Source organism: Equus quagga, chromosome 10 (assembly GCF_021613505.1).
Source record: "Equus quagga isolate Etosha38 chromosome 10, UCLA_HA_Equagga_1.0, whole genome shotgun sequence".
Taxonomy (NCBI): domain Eukaryota; kingdom Metazoa; phylum Chordata; class Mammalia; order Perissodactyla; family Equidae; genus Equus; species Equus quagga.
In genome coordinates this window covers 20,145,172-20,169,372 of record NC_060276.1, presented here as the reverse complement: position 1 = coordinate 20,169,372, position 24,201 = coordinate 20,145,172, and the positions used below count along the sequence as shown (strand labels likewise).

Sequence of the window (24,201 nt, the reverse complement as noted above, 5' to 3'; positions counted from 1 at the left end):
TTCCCAGGCCTCGGGCGACCGCCCTGGTTAGATGGCTGCCTTTGAAGCCTCTGCGGTTAGTGTGTGAGCTCGGCTCGCTGCCGGGCTGAGCAAACAGGAAGCGGGGCACATCCTGCGTGCGGGCCGGGGACACGCCGTCGCGGCGCAGGCCCGGAAGGTCCTCCGAGTAGCTCCCTGCCTGGCCAAGCCCCAGATGCCCCGCGTCCCTGCAGTCGCGTCCCCCACCCAGCACCCCGCGGGGCTGCCCTCCCGCCCTTGATTGAACCGGGCACTCGCCGGGCCCGCACATCGCGGCCAGCTCCTTCCCACGCCGCGAAGCCTCAGCAGTTACCGCACTCGCCTCCCGGGGCGGCCTGTGGGGGGCTTTCAGGCTGGAAAGCTCAGGCCTGAGGGGAAGAGAGCTGGAGGCGCTGATCTTGTCATGCGTCTGCCTGGCAGGCTGGGTAGGACCGACCAAGCCAAAGAAGTATGGTTTCAGCTTGGGGGAGAAAGACCTTGTCTTTCCTGGGCTCCCTCCCACGACCACGGAGGGATGGTCGAAAGGCATGGGGCAGGCTGGGGGTGAAGGAAGGAAGTCACGAGAACATCTTGGGAACAGGGGAGTGCCGGCCCAGGATTTCGCAAGTACCACAAGTGGAAAACTTTAAACAGATGCACACCTTTTACTCTAGGATTCTCTTTCTGGAAGTCTATCCTAAGGAAGAAATCGTGGATGTGGATATTTACCTTAAGGATGTTCAATGAAGAATAAAATAAGTAAGCCAACCTGAGCCCATCGGCAGGGCCCTGGTGAAAGCGTCCTGCTACGTTCACAGTGGGCTGCTCGGCGGCCATTACGAGTCACATAGTTGATGAATATTTCCTAGCCAGACAACATCGTGATACTGTGTTCAGTGTGCCAAGCAGATACCAACATGGTTTGTGAAGTGTGACTTTTTTGAATTTTTAAAAATTTTAAAATAGCTTTATTTAGGTGTAATTGACCTACAATAAACTGCACCTTTTAAAAGTGTGCAATTTGCTGAGTTTTGACAATGTGTACACCCATGAAACCATCACCACAAGCAAGATAGTAAACATATCCATCACCCCAAAAGTGTCCTGGTGCCCCTCCTAGTCTCTCGGTCCCTTCCCCATCCCCTCAAACCACTGATCTGCTTACTGTGCAGTACAATTTTTGTAAAAAAAAAAAAGGAGAGAGAGACAGACAGATAGTTAACTGCTCAAAAACAGAAAAGGATATTCATCTAAACACTATGGAAGATAATTATAGAGAGTTTTTGAATTTTTTATCTGTTTGCTAAATTGTATATAATGAATATGAATTCCTTTTGTAATAAGATGTCATTAAAGTTATTAAAATATCTGCCACATATAACCCACAAAATGAACATTCTAAACTTAGCACGTAGGCATTCAAGAAATGCCTGTTTGATGGGACATTTGCTGGTGGTGTGGAATTGCTTGCAAATGCTTTTTTTTCCATGGTGATGGCTGTGGTGGTGGTAAATATGTGGGTGACGGCCAAGGGGTGTTGATCTAGGTGTGACTGCCCAGGTGGGGATGGCTGTAGGCATGCTGGTGGCAGTGGGCATGATGGCTGTAGGGTGATGACTGAGAGGTGATGGCTGCAGGAGCTATGGTTGTAAGGGTGAGGACCTCGGTGGGGCTGACTGACAACAGTGACAGTGTCTGTAAGGGTGGTGGCTGGGAGGATGATGCCTGTGCGGTTCATAGTAGCAGTGGTGAGGCAGATAGAGGCAGATGGCCGAGGGGGGTTGACTGTGGGGTGGTCGCTCTAGCAATGATGCCTGCAGTGGTGCTGATGGCAGTGGGCATGACTGCAGGGGCGATTGTTGCATGGGTGATGGCTGTAAGGTGTTGGCTGCAGGGATATGGTGATGGTTGCAGGGGTGATGGCTGTAGGGATGGCGGTTGTAGGGGTAAGGGTGTTTTGTGGGGGTGACTGGCCATAATGTCCATAAGGGTGACAACTGGTGAGGATGATGGTTGCAAGGGTGATAATGGCAACGATGATGACGGTAGGGGTGATGGCTTAGGGTATTGACCATAGGGCAGTTGCTGTAGTGATGATAGCTGTAGGTGTGCTGATGGTAGCGAGGATGACTGGAGGGGTGATGGCTGTAAGATGATGGCTACAAGTAGGAGTGATGGTTGTAGGGGTGATAGTAGTGGTACTGATGGCAGTGATGACCTTAGTGATGCAAGGTGACCAGGAGCATTGGCCCAACAGGCAGAGAGGTGGTCGAACTTCTGGTTTCTGGATTGTGATCGGTGAGCTAACAGGCCTGCCTAGGCCACATAACATCTGATTGATTGGCCACGGCGGGGGAGATGGAGCAGAAGGACTGGTGATGATTGACATGAGACGGCAGGGTCGGGACTTTTCTCTGCTTGTTCAACCCAAGAGCAGTCTGCATCAGAATCTCTGGAGACTGAAGCTGGGACTTCCTTCCTCCCTAGGGGCCAGCAGGGGCTGCGATTGCTGTAAGAGTAGGTCACGTGGCAGGGCTTCCTGTACTCTGCTGCTGCCGGGTGTCCATGGCCCTCACCCCCAAGCTGCCACTGCAGCAGTCAGAGTGGCAGCCAGAGGCTCGGTCCATGCTGTGCCCCTGGATGGTGCTGGTGAGGCTGAGCAAGAGGCCTCCACATCTCGACACCTAGGAGAGCAGGGACAGCGTGCCACCAGGGTAGAGGACCATGTTGCGTCGTAAGCCCTCCAATGCCAGCGAGAAGGAGCCCACTCAGAAGAAAAAGGTGAGGAACATCTCTGGGAACTCACTTCTTCCTTCCCTCTGCTCTCTCAACCCATCCCCTCCAGGACTCTTAGGAGCGGGAAGAGCCAAAGACCATATGTTGAGTCTGTAGGCGAGGGCCATTCTCCCAAGAGGAGTGGAACAGGTTTACGAGTTTACTAGAGTAACAGAAGTACAGAAGAGACTTCCAAAATTCTGGAGAAATGGAGTTACAGAATAAACTCTTAGAAGTACCCGACAATGGTGGGACAGAGACCTAAAATTGGAGGCTAGAATCCCAGACTAGAGGTCGAGACTTACAAGATACAATTCTCAAGTTGAATCCTAAGACTGGACTTAATTCTCTCTCCCCTCTGCTGGTCCTGCCACCACTTCTGCCTGAGCATGGCCTCTCAGGAACCATCTCACTCAAAGGGCCCCATGGGCCACCCAGCTGGGAGTCATGATGCTCCCAGGGCCCCTGCCCTCTGGGCATAGCCCAAACTCTGCCCACTTGGCTCAGCTCTCTTGCAGTCCACTGAGATGGGACCTGAGGTGATTTCCAGACTCAGGGAAAGGGCCTCCAAGCCTGCAGTGGGATGCAGGGGACATACAGGTTCTTCCCAGGTGGGGAGAAATTATTTGTGAAGACTGAGAAATGAGGCTGGTGAGATGGGGTGTAGGAGTGAGGGCTGAGGAAGAAAATTTCAGTGGGGTGATTTTAAAGGCCAGGAAGAAAAACAGTTATCATGGACAGCTGAGGTGTTCATCTTCCTGGAGCAGAGGCTGCACTAGAAGATTCCTTGAAGACTCTGCCAGATCTAGATTTCTCTGGCTGGATTTGAGGATTTCTGGACTTAATTCTTTGATCCAATTGTAGGGTTCTCCCAGGCAATCAGCTAGTACATCCTGCACATCCAGCGGGATCCTGGGACCACCCCAAAGCAGGCCTGAACCAGATCCAAGAGGCCTAGGCCTACCCCAGGCCAAGGTCGGGGCCTCCAGGCCCTCACCGTGCCCTGCCAGTTCCCCCTGGAGCTCAGCCCAGGTGCCCTGTCGGGGAGTCCCCTTGTCAAGGGAGCAGCTCCCGGGTGAAGGCTGAACCAGCTGAGACGATGAACCTCAGGGCACCGGGGTGTGCATCCTGCCCCATCTCAGGGCCTGGGGTGGCTGCCATTTCCGGCTGTACGCTCCCCACACCAGCTGCTTCTCTAAGGTTGCAGGGGAGGTGGGCAGAGGGGGGAGAATCATGAGTCTTCACACAGGCTCTGTCACCCTCGTCCAAGCCCTGCACGGTGCTAGGCCCAGCAGACTTGCCATTGGCTGCCACTCCTCGGCGAGTGGGTCCACTTCCCCTTGCTCTCTGGCTGATGGGGGTGGGAAGCAAAGACTGTTCTAGACGCTGCTGGGCCCCAAACCACAGGAGAGCTGAGCTGAAGGAAACAGTCTGAGAAAGAACTGATACTTTGACACTGGGACCTTGTGCCACCTCAGGCAGAGGTACCCAGGGGCACACAGAAACCAAAAGTCCCCGTCTTCTTCCCAACTGCCATCATCCAGATTCTGTGTTTGGTGGCTAGGCCTCTGGGATCTCCCCCAGGCCTCTCACAGGAGAAGCAAGGTCCATGTGGCACTCTGACGTCCACATCCTCTAGAAGAGGTTTGTCCAGGCAAGCCCTACCTCACCCCTGCCAGAGCCTGGGCCCACCTCCAGAGCCACTCTCCAAGCCTCACACCATGGAAGTGCCCTTAGAAAAGCCAAGCTTCCAGAAGGTGGAGACAGCATCTCCCCTACGCCTGGAGGCAGTGGCTCGGCTCCAGCACTGTGACCTTGGGCAAGTCCCTTCCCCTCAGAAGCCAAGGTGACACAGTGGAAGGGAAAGCACAAAGACAAGCGAGGTCTCTCCTGCCCCTGCTCTTCCCCCTGGGCCTGCCCGATGGAAAGTGTTCTGGGCAGGGGGCAAGCAAGTTGGAATCCCACAGGTTCTAGCCGGAGGACCTTGGACAGTTCATTGGCCTTCTTTGGGCCTCAGTTTCCTCATCTCGGAAAAGGCGGATAGCTCCTGATCTGCCCACCAGGAGGTTGCACGGATCACCTGGGACAATAAATGCGAGAGTGCTCTGTCCCATGCGTGAATGTGCAGCTGTAGGTGGGAGTGGGGAGCACAGGGCAAAGGAGACTCAGTTGGGCCCAGCCCTGAAGTGGAGAAAACAAGACTTAATAGCACTAAGAGCCAGCAGTGAGTGAGGGCTCCTTGGGCGCTGGGCGCTGGGCTGTGCACTTTACTCATCTCTTAGCATGTTGACTCCTCATGACAGCTTTGTGAGGGAGGGGCAGATAATGTCTGCATCCCTATTTTATGACTGAGCCTCAGAGAGGTTAAATGACTTACCCCAGGTCCCACAGCTAGTAAGCTGCAGAGCAGGGATCCAAGCCAAGATTAATCAGTCTCTAGAGTCTTAACCGCTTCTTCTTCTACTCTCTCATCCCCCCACTGATCTCAAAAGCACTAGAAGATTCTGATGAGCATAAAAGACTCAACCCATCAGTAGGTGAGCTCTGTAAGGCAGACCCAGAAGGCCGTAGAATTAGTGACCTTCCAGACAGAGGGGGAAGCAGGCCCTCTGAGATGGTGGGGTCAGGATGTGGCACCTACTGTACGTTACGAAGGATTGGGGATGCCCCAGATGGAGGGGGGCATAACCCTTGGCTGCCCTTTGGCGTCTTTGCCTCCCTCAAGCCCTCTCTCTGCACTCCCTTTGATCTGATTTCACCCAAAGGCCAGTGTTGGAGTGTAGGGAGTGGGAAGGTGTTTGTCCTGGGACCTGTCTCCCCTAAGGATGGTCCTTCCCCAACACACCCCGACTTTCCACCACACCACAGACCTCCCACCGGGGGAAGTGGAGAAGAATCTAGGCTCCATTCCAGTGCTCAGCTGTTCCCTACTTCCCATCTCTCGTTGCCCCTCTCTCCCCCAATCCCAGCATACCACTTCCCCCAGGGTCCCTTCCTACTGCACACCCCTAGCATGACACTCCCAGCAGCATGCACTTCCTATGTCCGGTGGCTCCTTATTGTCCACAGGCTAATGCCCAAGCTCCTTGGCATGGCTGGCAAGGGTCTTCCATGGCCATTTATGCTCCACCTCCCACCACACGCTCTGGTGTACTCACCGTTCCATCACTGCTGCGAACATCCCTAACTCACTCTTGTTCAAACCTCTCCCAGCTCCACCTGGAGATATCTTGGCTTTCCTGCATGGCCCAGCTCAAATGCGCCTCCTCCACGAAGCCCTCCTGAGCCCTTCCTCCTCCGTGCTCCCACCTGCTCTCCTGGTAGTGCCCTCCAAACACCACCGTGGTCACCATTGCATCTAATCCATTTCTATACTGGAGGGCAACTTTATGAGCTCTCAGCACAGCAACATGGACGGGCTACCAGAGTCACAGACCTGAGTTCAAACCCCTGCTCTTACTGCTACCAGCTGTGTAACTCTGCCTAGGACACTTCATTTCTGAGTCTCAGTCTCCCCAGCTGGGCAGTGGGGATGTAAGATGGGCCTGTGGTGAGGCTGTGGTGATGGATTAGTTTGGCCAGGTTTTGAACTTTCCATCCAAGGAAACATACAGCCTCCTTTTCGGTGGCAGCCCCTTCTGCTCACCAGTGTATCTGTAAGATTCATCCCCATTGTTGGGAGAGCTGTACTTAGCGCATTGCTATGTACTATTCCCTCGTATGACTCTGCCACAATTCATGGATGCATTCCACAGTTGATGGGCATTTGGGGTGTTTCCAGTTAAATTGGATTTTGAAGGAGGGGAGAAACTGTGATTGACAGAGAGGAGGGCGGAGTGTTCCAGGTGGGGAATGGCCTGGGTCAGAGGCTGGAGGTGGATCATAGGAAAGGCCAAGCACACACGGACATCGCTGAGGGGTTGCTGTGTCAGGCGCTCACTCCCTTCATCCTCACAATCACCTGATGAGGCAGGTACTCCTGCCTTCATTTCACCCATGAGGAAATGGAAGCCCAGAGAAGCTGAGGAACTCACGAGGCTTCACCCAGCTGGGGAATGGCAGAACCAAGATAGGAACTCTTGCCTTGCTGACTGACAGAGACTGAGGTTTGGGGACATTAAATAACTTGCCGAAGGTCACATATCCCAGAGTTGAACCCAGCAACGTCTGAAGCCAGACAAATAGTTCTTTCCACGATGCCCACATGCTCTCCTTAGACACGACAACGGGAGGCCGGGCAGAAAGTCCAAAGGGGCTCCAGGATTTCCACTCACACCTGGGTGAGGGGTCACTTCAGGGTCACCGAAAGGCATTCAGGGTATTTGGGGCTGCCCCTGCGGTTGGAGGTAGGCCAGGCAGAAGGCCACTCTGGCCAGCCCTCATGCTTAGTCACCCAAAGAACTTGTCTCATCCTTTCCATGTCCCTGGGCTGAGGAGCGGCCAGCTATGCCCAAGTCCCAGCAGCACCCCCACAGCCCTTTTGGATTATTTCTTCCTGCTTTTGGCTAAAGCTGGGACAGAGGGGCCCTGACACAGGTCCGGGGAGCCAAAGGCCCCCCTGCCAGCTCCTAGACTGCAGATTAATGACAGGAAAAGGAAAGAACTGCGCGATTAGAGGGCAGCCTGGTGGTGAGTTTACTCTTCCCCAACAAAGACCACTTCCGGCCCCACGCAGGCCCTCCTGCTTGCTCTCCAGGCTCCCAGTCCCTGGGGCTTCAGGGGCGACTCTCGGCCTCCTGGTCTGCCGACCAGGCTGAGGGGTGGTGGAGAAAAGGCCACAATAGCCCCATTGGCCTATAAATAGCAGCCCAGCCTGCCCTTCTTGGGCCCAGGCCAGCCTGGTGCCCACCCTCTCTCTGTTCCCTCTTTTCCAGGCAATAAGTGGAGGAAGTTATCCAGGCAGCTGCATCCTAGCCATACAAGAGGAGGAAATAAATGGAAGGTGGAGGAGAGAAGGGGAAAGAAAGGGAGAAAAAGAGGAAAGAATAGTGGGTGGGGAAAACCAAGGAAAGAGGATGGAGGAGATGCATGGGAACCAGCGCGGTCACCCCACGGTCACACTTTCCCCTCCCCACTCACAGCCCCCTTTTCCGGCTCCCAACGTGGCATGGAAGGGGCTTTCTGACTGAGGCTGCAGGTGCCCCACCCGGGAAGCCCTCAAGATGGTGATGTCTGCTCCGCCTGACCGCTGACCTAGTTTCTGGTCAGCTAGCTTGCTGCGACCTCTAGGAAGGTGTGGCCCTGACCCTGATTGCTGGTTTGCCTTTGGTCCAGACCCACCAAGAGAGGGGAACTCAAGTGCTCTACTGCAGTCCCAGGCGGCAGAGCTAATTGTGTGTGTGGTGGGGGCACGCAGGTGATATTGCCCCTGCCCTGGGGGGTTGTCACTGGACCCCCCTTTCGTAGGAAAGAGGATGTGAAACTTTCGGCTTTGTGTGGGTTCGGGGCTTTGCTTCCTCAAGCCCTTATCTCTGGTGTCTGCAGTCTATCCCGCTCTATCTGTCTGGCCATCTGTGAACCCGGTTCCTGTGTGTATCTCTGGTCTTGACTGTTGATCTTGATTCAGGTTCAGCCTCCTCTCCTGTGTGGGAAGCCTGCCCTCCTTATCTGCCGGGCACTGGTTTCTGGCTGCTCTCTTGGCGTGTGCATGCATATCCAGTTCAGAAAGCTCACTTCCTGAAAACAGTCTCTTCAGTGCAAACCATAGGTCAGGCCCGACGTCCGAACACCGGCCCACGCCAGCAACAGCCAGCTCATCACGTTAGCGGTTAGGGTGAAAAGCTGAGATGAAGAAAGAGAAAATGGCGGCTTTCTTTTTTACTAAATTAGCCCCAATCGTTCATGTCCCAAATCTGTGGGCACACAGTCCCTACTGTCATTTTCCAGAAAGCGTAATGCCAGGTCTTGCTGGCTTCTGGGGGATTGTTTTGCTCCTCTTGGGACACAGATGCAGCAAGCTGGAGGTCCCAATATGTTTGCCCAATTCACTGTTACGGGAGACCACAGGAGACACGCTCGGAGCAGCCCAGAGCCCCGAGGCCGGAGCGAGGGGTTCAGAGGGTTTGCTGCCCGGTTATCTAACGATGATGCTATTGTCCGTGCTGAGGGCTGTCTCTAGCAGGAGATAAGCGTTTACTCTGACTCTTTTAGTCTTTCACTCCAGGGTTCTGGGGGCCAAACTTCAGGTACTGGGGGAAATCTGGCATTAGGCCGAGGCCTGACTGAGGTCAGGAGCTTGCTTCATTAGGGTCCCTTTACCACGGAAGATCAAGATAAAGCCAGGTAGCTCCAAGGACGTCTTGGCACTTCACTCGTTACCCCTGGGCCCTCAGGACACGAGCGACTCTGCCAAGGGCTGGGTTGTGTGCGTGCATGTTGGGGGTGGTGGAAGTGCTCCTCACTCTGCCAGCCATTTTAGCAGCGCTGATTGCAACACCTCTGCTCCTTCCAGCTCTCGCTGCAGCGCTCCAGCAGCTTCAAGGATTTTGCCAAATCCAAACCCAGCTCCCCGGTGGTGAGCGAGAAGGAATTTAATCTGGATGATAATGTGAGTCTCAGAGCCTCCTTGGGGGATCTGGCTGCACGTCCTGGCGGGGGCGGGGAGAGGGGAAAGAGGCGACTTTAAGATTGTTGAGGCAAAGCCCACCTCTCCCACCCACCAAAATTCTGGGCCCTCAAAACTCACCTGCATTCTTTTCAATTACAAATTAATTGCCAAATTAATTACAAATGAACAGGGTTGAGGACAGGGCTGGGGCTAAGGGGGAGGGGGCCTGCCATTCTCACCTCTCCAGCCTCTGTCCGACTGAAGCCTCCTTTGGTCCCCAAGTCCTGAACCCAGACAGGGTCACCAGGACCCCTGCACCTCCTCCTTTGTTGTTACAGATTCCAGAAGATGACTCAGGCGTCCCTAGCCCAGAAGATGCTGGGAAGAGTGGCAAAAAGCTGGGGAAGAAGTGGAGGGCCGTGATTTCCCGAACCATGAACAGGAAGATGGGCAAGATGATGGTGAAGGCCCTGTCGGAGGAGATGGTGAGGCCTGGGGATCCAGGGGAGACACAGGGGACAGGGAGGACAGGCGCCACTCTGACAGAGTGTGAGCATGGTCACCTTGACAGCCAGAGCCCCGCGGCGATGCCTGAAGGCCTGACTCAATACCAGAAGGGTCACATGGGAGGGGAGCTCGCTCTCAGCCATGGATGTGGCAGCAAGACAGGGTCCTGAGAGAGCAGTGGTTGAGTTCAAGGAGAGGTGAAAGTCTGGGTAAGAGAAGCTTCCTGGGAAGGCAGGCCTGAGCAGAGGGCACGGCTGAAAGGGAGATGAGATCTCCTGAGGTAAATTCATCCACTTCAAAGTTTTGCTTGGAACTACCCCCAGGGTTGGGAAGGCTTGATTGGAAGAGGGGCCCTATGAGAGAAAATAGAGAAGGCTGGCTTTGGCCCAGGGAGGGAGGGCAGGACAGACAGCTGCGGAGCTGACACATCCAAGTAGCTGAAGTCATGTAATGAGTCTGGTGTGCTTGTGGCTCTTACAGGAGGTGTCCCAACAGTGGTGTGCTGGAGTCAGCTCCTGCTGGCTCATACCAGCTCAGGACAGCAGTTGGTCAAATTTCCAGGAAGTTTGTGAGCCAGGTGTGAAACATAGCCATTAGTAAAAATTAAATTATGTGAACTTAGAATTAAATAAATTATATTAAAAATAAAGGGAATACAGTCAAGCTTCAAAATTCATCACTTCCTAATTCTTGGACTACCTTTCACTATTCTCTACACCCTTGAGGTGATTTGTACCTATAGTCTCTGTGCAGTGGAAACAGTTGATGATAGTGTGCTGCTCGTTCAGAGACGTCACAGTGGTAGCTTGACCTTGACCATGGCAGGTGTATTTACAGTACAGGAATTGGCAACTGCTGCAGGTCGGGGTTCTTATGCCAGTGAGCCAGCTGTGAAAGAGTTACTACCACTGTGCTGAGGCATGGGGAGGTGAAGGGGCCCTGGTACCAGGCCCACTTGGTTGTGGGCTTCTGCGTGGCGTTGGGGAACATTCCTCTGTTACTTCTCATCTGTAGACTCGGGACAATCAAGCATTTACCCTCAAGTGAGGATTAAATGAAATGACAGGCATGCCTGGCACATACAAGCACCGTCAAAAGTGTGACTCTCCAGCACCATGGTGTGCTTGACTGTGCCCCAGGTGCAGTTCAGAGTCGCGCTCTGGCATCACGGCCTTTTCTGCACGTGCATCGGCACTTTAAGCTGACACAGCACGTTCACACGGCACCCTAGGGGAGCCTCATTCCGTGAGGTAGGCCAGGCAAGGACTGTCATTCCCACTTTACGGAAGAGGAAACGAGGGCTCAGAGAGTGCCGTACAGCCTGTTGGGGCAGAGCTGGTGCTCAAGCCAGGCCCCAGCTCTCCACCGAGCCCAGGCCCACTTCCTCTGCACCCAGGGCTGCCCCAAGTGCACCCTGGCCAGGGCTGCTTAGGGCTTCCTGCCTCCCCTCCCCTGCAGGGAGACCCTCTGGAGGAGGGCTCAGCCTCCCCGACATCTCCAGACTGCAGCCTGGACAGCCCTGGCCCTGAGAAGATGGCGCTGGCCTTTTCTGAGCAGGAGGAGCGTGAGCTCCCAGCACTTAGCCGCCAGGCATCCACGGGTGAGTAGGGGAGGTAAGGGGACACCTACTGAGTCCGCAGAAAAAGACTGAGTTAGGACCATGCAGGCAGCTGTCTGGGGTTGGGGGGTAAGAGAAATGAACCTTCACATTTGCCTGCTGGGAACTTTCCCAGCTCTCCTCACGTTCAGTCTTCACAGCGACCTCATGGGGCCGGCACTGTTATTGTCTCCACTTTATTGATGCGAAAACTGAGGCTCAGGGAGATTAAGTGACTTGCCCAAGGTGACCCAGTCTTGAACTTAGGTCTGGCCTAGAGGAGCTGCCACTTGCTGTCCCCAGACCCTGGACAGGCCCAAGAGCAGAGGAAGAGTCTCATTGCCCTGTGGGACCAGGCCACCCCCACCCTTCCAAGGGGAGCTAATGGCTACAGCTCCCTGGACCTCTGACATCCAGGCGGGGGCTGGGGGTGTAGGGTCTCCAGCTGTGAAGACTCAGCGTCTTGGATGCCAGCCCTTGGTTTGCTGGGCTCAGGGCATGACTTGGCATCTTCTAGATGTCCGTGAGGCTGGATAGGAGGTTCTGGCAGCCCTGCCTGGAGGCGGGGCTGTGGGCCATGAGCTGTAGGCCCACTGCGCCCTGCCTTTCTCACCCCTGGGGCTAGTTCCAAGTCCCCTGCTCTCTCTCTGGCTCCACAGACACCTCCCTGCCCCCACTGAAAGCCATTTAAAACCCCCTTCGTCTTTTCCCCTCCCCAGAGAGAAAGAGCCCATCTGAGTTTCCATGTGATGTAACTAGACACTGAGTCTTATTAAGTAGAGAAAGTAAAATAGTGATGTAGGGTGTGGCTCCCTGGGTGGAAGGAGCACTGGAGTGGGAGTCAGGAGACCTGGAGTGGAATAGACCCAGTGCTGCCAATTAGAAGGTGAGAGGCCTTGGGCAAGTCACTTGGCCTTTCTGGCCTCAGTTTTCCTTATCTGTTCCTTGGAGTGTTGGCCCAGTTAATGTCTAGAGGCCCTACCCATTTTCCCATTCTTTGGACTGTGAGCCGTTTCTCCTCCTGCTTTCAACTGTTTTCATGTCTGAGGCCCCCAGAGGTGAAGCTGTGCTCCTGCAGGGTGGCCGAGGCGCTGATGGGTAGGAATCCCTTCTGCAGTGTGACACTTGCCAGAGCCCAGCTTTCTTCCCCAGCATGTATCCCTGGGACTTCCAGCCAGACCCCCCGGAAACCCCCTGCTGGGCACTGCCCCAGCTGTCCTGGGACAGAGGTGACCCAAACCCCTGCCCCATCTTCTGCAGGCAGTGAGCTCTGCAGCCCCAGCCCAGGCTCTGGCAGCTTTGGGGAGGAACCACCTGCCCCCGAGTACACAGGGCCCTTCTGCGGCCGGGCACGAGTCCACACTGACTTCACTCCCAGCCCCTATGACCATGACTCGCTGAAACTTCAGGTAAGGTTTGCATCCGGGCCCCACCTGAGCCGGGAAGGCTGTACTCATAAAGGAGGCTGGACTGAGATAGGGTAGGACAGTGTCAGTGGAGGCCAAGGGACCACCCCTCATCTCTCCCCTACTCTGCTCTGCTCTCCTTTCTTCCCACAGAAGGGAGATGTGATCCAGATCATTGAAAAGCCACCTGTGGGCACATGGCTGGGCCTGCTCAATGGCAAGCTGGGCTCTTTCAAGTTCATCTATGTGGATGTGCTGCCCGAGGAGGCTGTGGGGCCTGCACGCCCCAGCCGCCGACAGAGCAAGGGCAAGAGGCCCAAGCCCAAGACTCTGCATGAGCTGCTGGAGCGCATCGGCCTGGAGGTTTGAGCTGGGACCGACACTGGTGTCTAGGATCAAGGGAGGCACACATGTCCCAGGGATGGGGGCCAGGGCATGTCAGCTATAGGGGGAGGGAGGGATCCCAGGCAGGGGTGGCTTGTAAGTGGCCTTGCTGGTGGCCTACCTCCGCCCACAGGAGCACACATCCACCCTGCTGCTCAATGGGTACCAGACGCTGGAAGACTTCAAAGAGCTGCGGGAAACACACCTCAATGAGCTGAACATCATGGACCCGCAGCACCGGGCCAAGCTGCTCACGGCCGCTGAGCTGCTGCTGGACTATGACAGTGAGTGGGTTTAAGACTGGAGAGGGTGCCCACTGGTATCCCCCCCACCCCCACCACTCGGCCCTGCAGCCCTCTGCAGTGGGAAGGCACTTTGCACATTTGAACTTCAGTCTCAGGCAGTTCATGGGAAGAAGGGGTTTTAGGGATGATGGGGCCCAACTCCGTTTGGGATCATAAGGAGACTTAAGGCCAGAGAAGGTGAGGCAGGTACTACAGCCTTAAAGCTGGGTGGTGACAGAGCCAGGATTCGGGTGCAGATTCCAGGTCCTGGCCAAGAGCTAAGCTTCAGCTCCGGGGCCAGGCAGCCAGTGTGGAAACCACTGCCATCTGCTTCTAAGCCAGAGCGGGCAAGAAGGGCAGGGGTGGTGGTGGGCCAGAGGGAGGACTGCCTGAAGTGGACTTCCCAGGGTCTCTACCCCGACGCGGGGGCTCCTTGGGGCTTCTGAAGCCGCCCCGCTAAGGCCCACGCCCCCTCCGTATTCTGTCTCCCTCCCTTGGCCCTGGCAGCCGGCAGCGAGGAGGCGGAAGAGGGCGCCGAGAGCAGCCAGGAGCCAGGGGCGCGCACGGTGTCGGAACCCAAGGTGGACATCCCACGCGACTCGGGCTGCTTCGAGGGCTCGGAGAGCGGGCGCGACGAGGCAGAGCTGGCGGGTGCCGAGGAGCAGCTGCACGGCCTCTCCCTGGCCGGGGCGCCTTGAGGCGGCGGCGGCGCAGCCCAGGCTGGGCCCGAGCAGCACGGCCGTGAGCATGGACCCGGCCTCCCGCGGTGGCCGGCCCGGAGGACTGGCGCCCAGCCTGGGCCTGCTCTCCCGGGGGCGCCTATGGCCGCAGAGGCCGGCCAGGGCCCTACAGGCTTGGCTGGAGTGGATGAGGAGCAGTCCACGGGCACATTCCACCTACCTGGCCCCTTCCCTCCACCAGCTGCTGACAGCACAGCCCTTCCAGGCACTGCCCGCTCCTAGTGCGGCCACAGCAAGTGGGACACCGAAGGGCCACCCTGCCCATGTCCCTCACCACCAAGGCCTCCAAACTCTCCTTGCCCCCACACCACCTTCCCCTGTCATGCTGCTCCTGAAAAGGGGACCAAATCAGTGCTTCAGGTCAGTCTCAAAACCCTAGGGGAGCTGGCCATTTAAAAGGACCCTAACTGATCAGGGCTAAGTCCAGAATTCCCTAAGTAAGGTTTGAAGAAAGTCATACCGACCTTTCCTACTTTCCTTCTCCTTAACTTTCTTAGAAGTTTGGCCACTAAATCACTATGTGTGTTGAACCAAGTGCCTTCCCCAGTCTGGGTCTAGGGCTGGTCGGGATTAGAATGGATAGTTACTGAGGGCCTTGCCAGCTCTGACATTCTGTGACATTAAATGTCTGCTTGCCTGTTACCTGTGGCCCAGGACACCAGTGGGGTTTGCTGAGGGGGCTGGAGGGGCCTTGGGCTCCCAAATGAAATGGCTCCTCCTGCTCATCCGTTCTGTACCTCGCTACATAACTCAGGTCAAGCTGCAACTTCCCCCAGCTTAAAACAATGCCCATCCTCACACAATACACACCCTTCTCTTCCACTCCTGGCCCCTCCAACGGCACTTTCCCCCAGGCCCATGGCAGACGGTCAGACCTGGCTTCCAAGGACAGAACAGCCCCTCAGAAGCCAAATGCAGGTCTGGGCCCAGACTTAGCAGTCATGTGGGTCCACACAAGCAAAAAAGAATGAAGCTTGACACTGAGGAGTCAACTACTTTGCCCTGCTAAAGATTTTGACGTACCCTGAGCTCCAAAAGGCTAGGGAGAGTACCTGTTGATGGGCGCCTCCCTTGATCCCAGCCCTGAATTCCCAGAGTAACCCTTCCCCAGGGCTCACCTGGCCCAGGGACAAACTGCCACTATGTCTAAGACTGCCTGCTTGGTGAACACTTCTGGCCCTACTACCAGGAACCTTGGTAAATGTCAGCTTGGGGAAGGGTTTGGGTGTAAATATGAGCGGGGTGGAGACAGATAGGTTGGCAGCAATAAACATAGGTAGAACTAAATGACCGTCTCCAGTTCTTTCCTATGGAGCGAGGGTGGGGGGAGAGACAGACCAGTCTTCTTCAAAGTCGGACGCCGCAAAATGTCCTCCATTGTCCTTTCAGGGCCATCGGCCCCTTCCCTGAAGATGCTTACTGCTCTTGATCCTGCTGACCTAAAGCCCCAGTCAGAAGCCCTAGCTGGCTCTGTCCTCCCCACTAACAAGGCCCCCTCGGAGCTCAGGCTCCTGTGGCCACAGGCCCTGCTGGGGTCTCCGAGTGGGTAGCTACTTCCCATTTCCTAGAACTATTCACTTAACAAGAGTCTTGAAGACTTCCACCCCAGTGAGGAATGGCCTGCACTGGGGGCTGTCCAGGTCCAAGAGGGGAAGATGTGCATTCAGCATGGCCTTCCCTCTGAGGCCACCTCTTCCTGGGCCCCACCCTGTGCCCACTGAAGCTACAGCGTCTCCTAGGAGGTGGCATAGAGACGACGACCCCTGGCTTCCTTTGTTTCTGCTGGCATTAACTGCATTAGGGAGGGCAAGTTGGAGGGAGAGCAGCCACCAGAGTGAAGACAAGGTCACTCTGCCTCCAGGCTTTGTTCTGAGCTACACTCATCCCACTGCTCTTAGTGGCTGTGGGCGTCAGGAAACTGCAAGCATGATCCTCACCAAAGAAAGGAGGAGGAGCCCAAACGGCCTCAAAGCCCCAGTGGTACAAATAATTGCTGTCATTTAGTGAGCACCGACACGGGTGCCAGGCACCGAGCGCTCTGCATTGATTCTCTCATAGAATCCTCATGGGACCCCCTGAGGTAGGTACCGTTGTCTTCCCATTTTACAGAGGAGGAAACTGAGGCTCAGACAGGCTGAAGAAGTTGAGCAGGAAGCCAAACAAGCTTTCAGAGGCCCCCATCCTCCAGAGGGCCATCTGACCTCCGTAATGCACACACCCTTGGTTTGACACAGCCATTCCTCTCCTAGGCTTCCATCCACAGAAAGAGCCACATGGGTGCACACAGATATATGGACAAAGACATTCGCGGCAGCTTTGTCTGTAAGAGTAAAACGTTGGAAAAAGCACAGATGGGGAACTAGTTAGATATATTATGGTTCATTTACACAATACCATGCAGCCATTAAACATGATGTGGTAGAAAAATACTTAATGACAAGGGAAAAATCTTCATGATTTTTTATTCTTTAATTTTTGATTTTAAAATTATACCAATAAGGTACAAACTTTCTCTCTTTTTTGTGAGGAAGATTGTCCCTGAGCTAACATCCATTGTCAATCTTCCTCTTCTTGCTGGAGGAATATTGTCGCTGAGATAACATCTGTGCCAATCTTCCTCTATTTTATGTGGGATGCTGCCACAGCATGGCTTGATGAGCAGTGCTAGGTCTGCACCCAAGATGTGAACCTGCAAACCCCAGGCCGCTGAAGCAGAGCGCACAAACTCAGCCACTATGTCAGCGGGCAGGCCCCACAAACTTTCTTGTTGCAAAAGAAGTCGGTGCTATATCAAGGGGAAAAACAAATACTGAAACATTGTTTATAGGGTGATTCCATTTTTATTTAAAAAAAGGAAAACACACACACAGAATAAAGACTGGAAAGATCTGGATCAAACGGTTACCAGTGGTGATCTTGTAAGGTGGGTGGGGGGGTTGGGGGAGTGAGAGAGAGAAGTGTTCACTTTCTATGTTCTTGTTTTATTTGAGCCTCAAAAGTATTCAAAAATTAAAAGGAACAATATTTTAATTTTTGAAAACAATAAAGCTAAAGAAACAAATAGGCCCAAGCCTCTGGCCTCCAATTTGGGGTAGCAGCAAAGTCTTTATCCTACGGCCTTTTGGCACAGGCTTCTGGAAAGAGGGGAGTGGGGGGTGAACAGGCCCAAAGTGCTTAAAATAAACACACACCAAGAGGACCCTATCAGAGGAAATTCCTAAACCTTTAAAACCCCTGAGTAATACTATCTATTAGCTCCAAGCTGGGAAAAGACAACTATCAGACAAAGAGGAATGACTGAAGAAACAACCTTTTGAAATCCTCCCCTGTCCTGGGGAGGGGGACGGGGGATCTGAGAGCGATCGGGCTGCAGCTGGTCTGTTGGCCGAGTCCAGGCTGAAAGTAGCCAGTTGTGCAAGGGCTCCAAGATCACAGGACTTTGAGAGGGGCCGGGGAGGAGGGGCAACAAGGAAATGTAGACTCCAGGCCGAGAGAGGGGCGAGAAAGGGAGTGCCTCTGGGGGTCTGCAGCCCAGGGCCTCCAGGCAGGGCTGCCAGAACCTCCTGTCCAGCCTCACAGACACCTGCAAGATGCCAAGTGGCGCCTTGAGCCCAGCAAACCAAGGGCTGGCATCCAAGACACTGAGTCTTTACAGCTGGAGATCCTACACCCCCAGCCCCCGCCTGGATGTCAGAGGTCCAGGGAGCTGTAGCCATTAGCTCCCCTTGGAAGGGTGGGGGTGGCCTGGTCCCACAGGGCAATGAGACTCTTCCTCTGCTCTTGGGCCTGTCCAGGGCCTGGGGACAGCAAGTGGCAGCTCCTCTAGGCCAGGGGAGGCCTAGCAGTTAGGAACTTAGGCCAACCTGAGGTCAAGTCGTGGCTCTGTCACTCATTAGCTGGGTCACCTTGGATAAGTCACTTAACCTCCTTGAGCCTCACTTTCTACATCAATAAAGTGGGGATAACGTACTAGCCCCATGGGGTTGTTACAAAGATTGAATGAAGTAATGTATGTAAAATATTTAGCACAATGTCCATCACAAAATCAATGCTCAATGAATGATACCATTCACCACTCTGCTACCTCCATTTCACTCCCTTCGAGGCCCATCTCCCCTTGGACCCCTTGTTAGTGCAGTGACCAAGAGCAAAGTCTTTCGAGATAAAGTGTCTTCAAACCCTGGCTCCACCACTTACTAATTACGTGATTTCAGATAATTACATACATATACATTTATTTTCTGTAAAATAAGATTAATGATCTATATTGCAATATATAAATGTATCAAGTCAACACATTGCACACCTTAAACTTACACAATGTTATATGTTAATTATTTCTCAATAAAAAATAATTTAAAAATAAAAATTAAAAAAGAATAATGATCTAATAATGCCTACCTCTTGGGGCTGTTAGAGAAATAAATGAGTTCCATATAAAGTTTCCAGCACATAACTGCAATAAATGGTGGCTTTTTGACCTTTTTTTAACCTGCAGGGTGCTGAGCTCAAGACTGGGCACAAAGGCTGTGCTAACGTGTCCTTGTCTGCAGACTAATGCTAGGGCCCAGAGACAAACTGACAGCCAAATTCCCAGAGGGCGTTGGGACTCAGAGTAGAGGGTGCCAGCTCTGGTGCCCACAGAGACCGGTGACAGAGGGAAAGCGCCCCTGAGGAGTCTGAGGCAGCCCCGGTTCTGCCCAGTTCACAGCACGATGATCAGCCCTGGGCATTAGACTTATTTTAGGCAACTCCCTTGGACTTCCCTGGGCTGCTGGAAAGAAGAGGATAAAGGCCAGATTCAAGAAGAAAGACTTGGAGTCCAGACAGCTCCTCCCCAACTCAGGCTTAGAGGCACCTTCTTCCCTGGCCCATAGGGGGAAGCAGCGGGGGGCATTGGACCATCCCAGCTGAATTATCGCCCCTCTCACTCACTGCCTCTATTTCTCACGATCTTACCTTAGACTCCCCCAGGCAGGTTCTGATCAGCCCCTCCAAAACCCCACAACGAAGGCTGCCACCTCCACAAATTCCCTCTCCTACTCCTAAAGCCTATAGCAGTGTGGTCGGACACAGGCCCAGCCGCTGCTCCAACTCTCACTCTTCGAGACTCCCACCCAGCTTTCTCACGTGAAGTGGAGGCTGCATTGGGGCCATTAGAGACCAAGGGCATTAAAACAAAAGCTAAAAGAGGTATTTAAAGGAGAAAAAGGGCACTGATCGCTGTAGTCTCAGGGAGGTCCAACACCGTCCCCCTCCCAAGTCAGGAAATTCAGGATGAGGTATGAGTTTTCCCAGCTGGAGAAAAGCAGCAGCTCTCCCACTTCTCCTTCACAATGGAGGCTACCTTAGCTTCTCCCACGACTCAGCCCCATTCTACATTATTCAGCCAACAACACAATCAAGTGGGAAGGAACTGCCTCCCCTCTAGGCCCAGCCAAGACTCCTCCTCCAGGAAGGCCCTAAATAAACGGAATTCTATAGCACTTGATCCGTAGGCTTCACCTTTTCCTATAACTTCACAGTTACCAATATAGCATTTGTATACTATTGCCTCTGGGACTTGCCAGGGATCGCGTCAGAAAGAGCCCAGGGCAATGGCCCTCACAAAGGGACAGCCAACTTGACTGTGGGAACTCGGCTAGGCAACTTCCTGACTTTCTGTGCTAAAGAAACCCCACCATCAGTTCAACCTAAGTGCAGGGGTCTCGAGAGAGATTTAAGAGATTTAAGCTTAAACAAAAACCCAATAACCACCCCCATATCAGCCAGACCATATATAGTCAGCCATCTGTATGCCTAAAATGGAGAGATTATTGGTAAAAGTAACCCAAAATGGCAAAAAAAAAAACTAAAAGCATTGCTGGTTCTCAACTTACTTATAAGGGAATAGGGCCAGCAATGCAATTTCTCCCAAAGTTAACAGCAGCATATGGTCAGTTTTCAACAAGTATTTACAGAATGTCAGATACATGAAAGGCTCATTTCATTCAGGTGACACTTGAAGTTATTCAGACTCCTTTATCTGTCTACACCTGGGTTATGCCGGAAAGCTCTCGGGACTGGGAGTCATGACATTCGGGTTCTGATCTCGGCTCTACTAGTAACTGTCTATGTGACCTTAGGTAAGTCACAGTACTGAATGTGATGAAAGAGAGAGAGCAAGAGCCAGTGCAAGCAGCACAGACTGACTACATGATCAGTATGTTCCTGTCAGCAATATCGTTTGACAGAGCCCAGGTTTTGTGACAAATAATCATCATGTCTCTAATTTGGGCACAAAACTCCAACCTGTTTAGCCACGTTGGAACAGCCAGACAGCTACAGAGAGGCAGCGGCTGACAGAAAAGGGAGTGGGAGGGGCAGCCTGAAGAAAGTGATGGAGCACGGAATGTCAAAGTTGGAAAACCACCTCTAAATCAAGGCCCCCTCATTTACTGGCCCATGGCAGAGTGTGAGCTCCAAGCTTGCATTTATTAATCGAGTAGAAAATCCCTCTAATACCAGAAGAAAAATTAACAAAGAACTTGGACAGCCAATTCACAGAATACAAACAGCAAGAAACATAAGGCAGAGGGGAGGTGTGGAAAATATTTAACCTCATTATTAACGGAAGAAATAGAAATTAAGTGACATTGAGATAACAGTTTACGACTATCAAATTACCAAATGTTTAAATGAGATGTGTGTAAAGCAATTTGGCCATCAAGAGCCTTTAAAAGAGCACTCCCTTTGAATCAATAACTCTACTTCTAGGAATCTATACAAAGGAAATAATCAGAGATATGCCCATATATAAAGAAATCCATCACAGCATTATTTATAATAATGACAAATTGGAAACTCCTAAATGTCTGACAATAGGGGAAAGGTTATGTATGTAATATGGAGTCATCAAGAAGTATTTTCAAATAATTTCTAATGGTATGGAAAATGTTAAGTAAAAAAAGCAGGATTACAAAACTATAGTTGAATTCCAGTTATGTTTAAAAATATACATACACAGAAAAAAGACTAGAAAGAAATACACCAAAACATTAACAGTGATTATTATACTCTGGTGATGAGTATAAGGTGATTTTAAAAATCTCCTTACTTTCCTCTACCTTCCCAATTTTCAATAATCAGTATGTGTTACTTTTAAAATTAAAAAGCAGTGGCCGGCCCCGTGGCCGAGTGGTTAAGTTCACACGCTCCACTTCGGTGGCCCGGGGTTTTGCTGGTTCAGACCCTAGGCACGGACATGGCAGCGCTCATCAGGCCACGCTGAGGTGGCGTCCCACATGGAAGAACTAGAGGGACCCACAACTAAAGATATTCAACTATGTACCGGGGGGCTTTAGGGAGAAAAAGGAAAAATGAAATCTTTAAAATTAAAAAGTACATTAAAGGTGTGAGGGGAGGGGAATGTTTGTTTATTTTCTAAGTTTTCCAAATATTTAGAGTTAGAAAGAGACCTTTGAGATAATCTAGTCAAATGGTTCTAAACCCTATCGGCCCCAACCCTCCCTTGGTATATATAATATTTTGTAATGTACCTTTTACCACCCTGAAATGAATTTCATGGTTAATATAACCTGCTTACATATATAATTTCCAGAATAGCAATATAATACACTAACTGTCATATAAAGGAGAAATAAAAGGAAAGTAGTTTACGGTAAGATAATGTGTATTTCAATATGCAAATGCATGGACAAGACTACACTAAAAGATATAATAAAGTAGTCAGATGCTTCCACTTATATATGTAGATTTACTGTGAATGCAGTTGCTGCCAAGGAAGACTAATACGGGTACATGGTACCGGCAACTTCAAAATCCATGAAGGGCCCTGCTGTTGGTGATAGGATTTTCAAAGTCACAGCTCTTGGTAAAATTCTAAACAAAATAATAAAGTGCCATCTTCCTTCGACTTACACAATTGTTGCACTCCTGGAAATTCAGTGTATATATTAAAACTGTACAAACATATTTTGTGTTTATCTGTATAATAATTAGGCCCAGCTAATTACACTATGTTTTTCCACCTACATTGATGTCCTATAGGACGTTGGAAAGTTTACAGATGTATATTTCTAGTTCCATTCCCCTTTCATATGTATCTCAAACAGGAAAGCCACAATGACTCCCTTTTTTGGTGAGTTAGGCTTACATCCTTTAATAATATTCACAGTTTTAGCCTTTGATACTATTTCTAAAACCTATCACCTAAGAACAGCAAGTGATTTCTAGAATGTATTCTCAAAACTGACACAAATGCTTTTTGAGTTAGTGGAAGCATTACTCTTCTCTAGCAGCACCAAGTCATGAGAGCAAATTAGCACTTTTTAAAAACCATTTACTGTGATCCCTTGGTGATTTTCCCTAGCCTGGCTCCAGCCTCAGGAGTATAAAATGAACTGAGCTGGAAGAAAAGGACTAACAGGGCCAGGCCATGGAGAGAGGGAGGGGGGCCAGGTTGCTAGGTTACCACTGAGCCAATCCAAGTGGTCCCAGAAGGGTACCAGACACAGGACAGGTCCCCCTCTCTGCCCTCTCAAAGGAAGGGGGTCAAAAAGCAGGGGAGGGAGCCAGTCACTCACACTAGGCATAAGTAAAGAAATGAGGCAGAAGCACAAAGAAGCAGACACTCCTATATTTCTAAAACCATTGAATTCTCCTCTATCAATTGGCTTCCTCCCAAAAAGAAAGATTTCTTTATTAAGAAATACCAGAAAGTGAAAAACCCACCACACATACACATTTGTAGGCTCACACAAAGGTGCAGAGATTTACATATTAAATTGCATTTAAGTTAGAAAATAGATTTTAAAACAAACTATTTTTTTGCCCCAGAAGATAAAGAGATTTGGTCAGTAGGGAAAGGAGCCTTAGGGGTAAAGGCAGGAAGAATGGAATTGAGCTGCTATAGCATTAGAACCCACCTCTGCCCTGGAGAAAAATGCAAAGGGCGAGATGATGCTCTCTGCCAGGACAAGGAGGGCCCCAGAGCCAAATGGACACAAAGGAACAGCCCCAAATAGCCAAATTCCACCAGCCCTTAGAGGTTTTGGATGCTTGCTGACCATCCTGGCCTGAGAAAGGGAGGTGCATAGAAAACTTAAGGAATGGGGAGGAAGGGGAGAGGTGGAGAGAATGTCAACCATTTAAAAGAGCAAACAATTTAAGGCCTGTTCCCCTGGGAAGGAGCAATTCATCAATCTGCCCTTAGATCAGAATTCAGACAAGGGACAGTGCTTGCTGGTGCATGGTATGAACGGGACAGATCTTGAGGTCAAGATCTTAAATCCAGAAGATTTACAAAGAAAAAGAAAGAGGGCAGGGAGTATGAAAAAGTAGAAACTTTCAAAAAAAATCATTTCCTACTAGACATAAGGGATTACTGTTTTGACCTTTCACCTCAGAAAGAGAAAGCTTCTCTGACCAACCTAAAGGTCAGCAGAAGAATGGCTGAGGTAAGGTGAGGGAGGAGAGAAATCCGTGCTAAGCCGAGAGAGGAGATGGGCTGAGACAGGATGGGCTGAGAACTGACTAAAGAGGGTTCATCTGGGTGGCAGGTTAACTGGAACAATCTACTAACTTCCAAACTCTCCAGGCTTGGCCTTGTTTTGAACTAACTAAAATCTAACCACAAGACAAAACTGAGCGAGCCAGAAAAAGAATGGGAAAGTAGAAGCAGATAAGAGAGGAATATGAGTCAGTCAGAGTCTTTCTCTCTCTCTTTCCCTCTCTCAGGATTGCTAAACTCAAATCCTGCTACAAGGAAAATAGGAAGATGTAGAAAGAAATCTGGGAGCAGCCAAATTTCATCAATTCAATTAACTGGGAAGAGTGAGATAAGCATTGGTAAGGAGTCTTGATTATAGCCATTTAAAAAGAAATATATACCATCACCTGTAAACGATCGCTAACAATATATTTCCGAGAGGAGGCCCTGATGAGTCTGCTTTAATAACCAAGA

The 24,201-nt window shown here is 51.7% G+C and overlaps 1 protein-coding gene across 2 annotated transcripts; it reads left to right on the top strand.

The window, feature by feature from the left end:
* Positions 1–2,555: 2,555 nt before the first annotated feature.
* On the top strand, positions 2,556–15,513 carry SASH3 (SAM and SH3 domain containing 3). Of its 2 annotated transcripts, XM_046672711.1 has the most exons (8): positions 2,556–2,778; positions 9,224–9,319; positions 9,658–9,804; positions 11,285–11,426; positions 12,684–12,832; positions 12,983–13,192; positions 13,347–13,497; positions 14,005–15,513. In XM_046672711.1, the coding sequence occupies exons 1-8, from the start codon at positions 2,722–2,724 to the stop codon at positions 14,193–14,195; spliced, it is 1,143 nt and encodes a 380-aa protein (XP_046528667.1). In that variant the 5' UTR covers positions 2,556–2,721; the 3' UTR covers positions 14,196–15,513. The 2 variants fall into 2 exon arrangements, with proteins under 2 accessions (XP_046528667.1, XP_046528668.1); XM_046672712.1 differs by lacking the exon at positions 9,224–9,319.
* Positions 15,514–24,201: the final 8,688 nt, after the last annotated feature.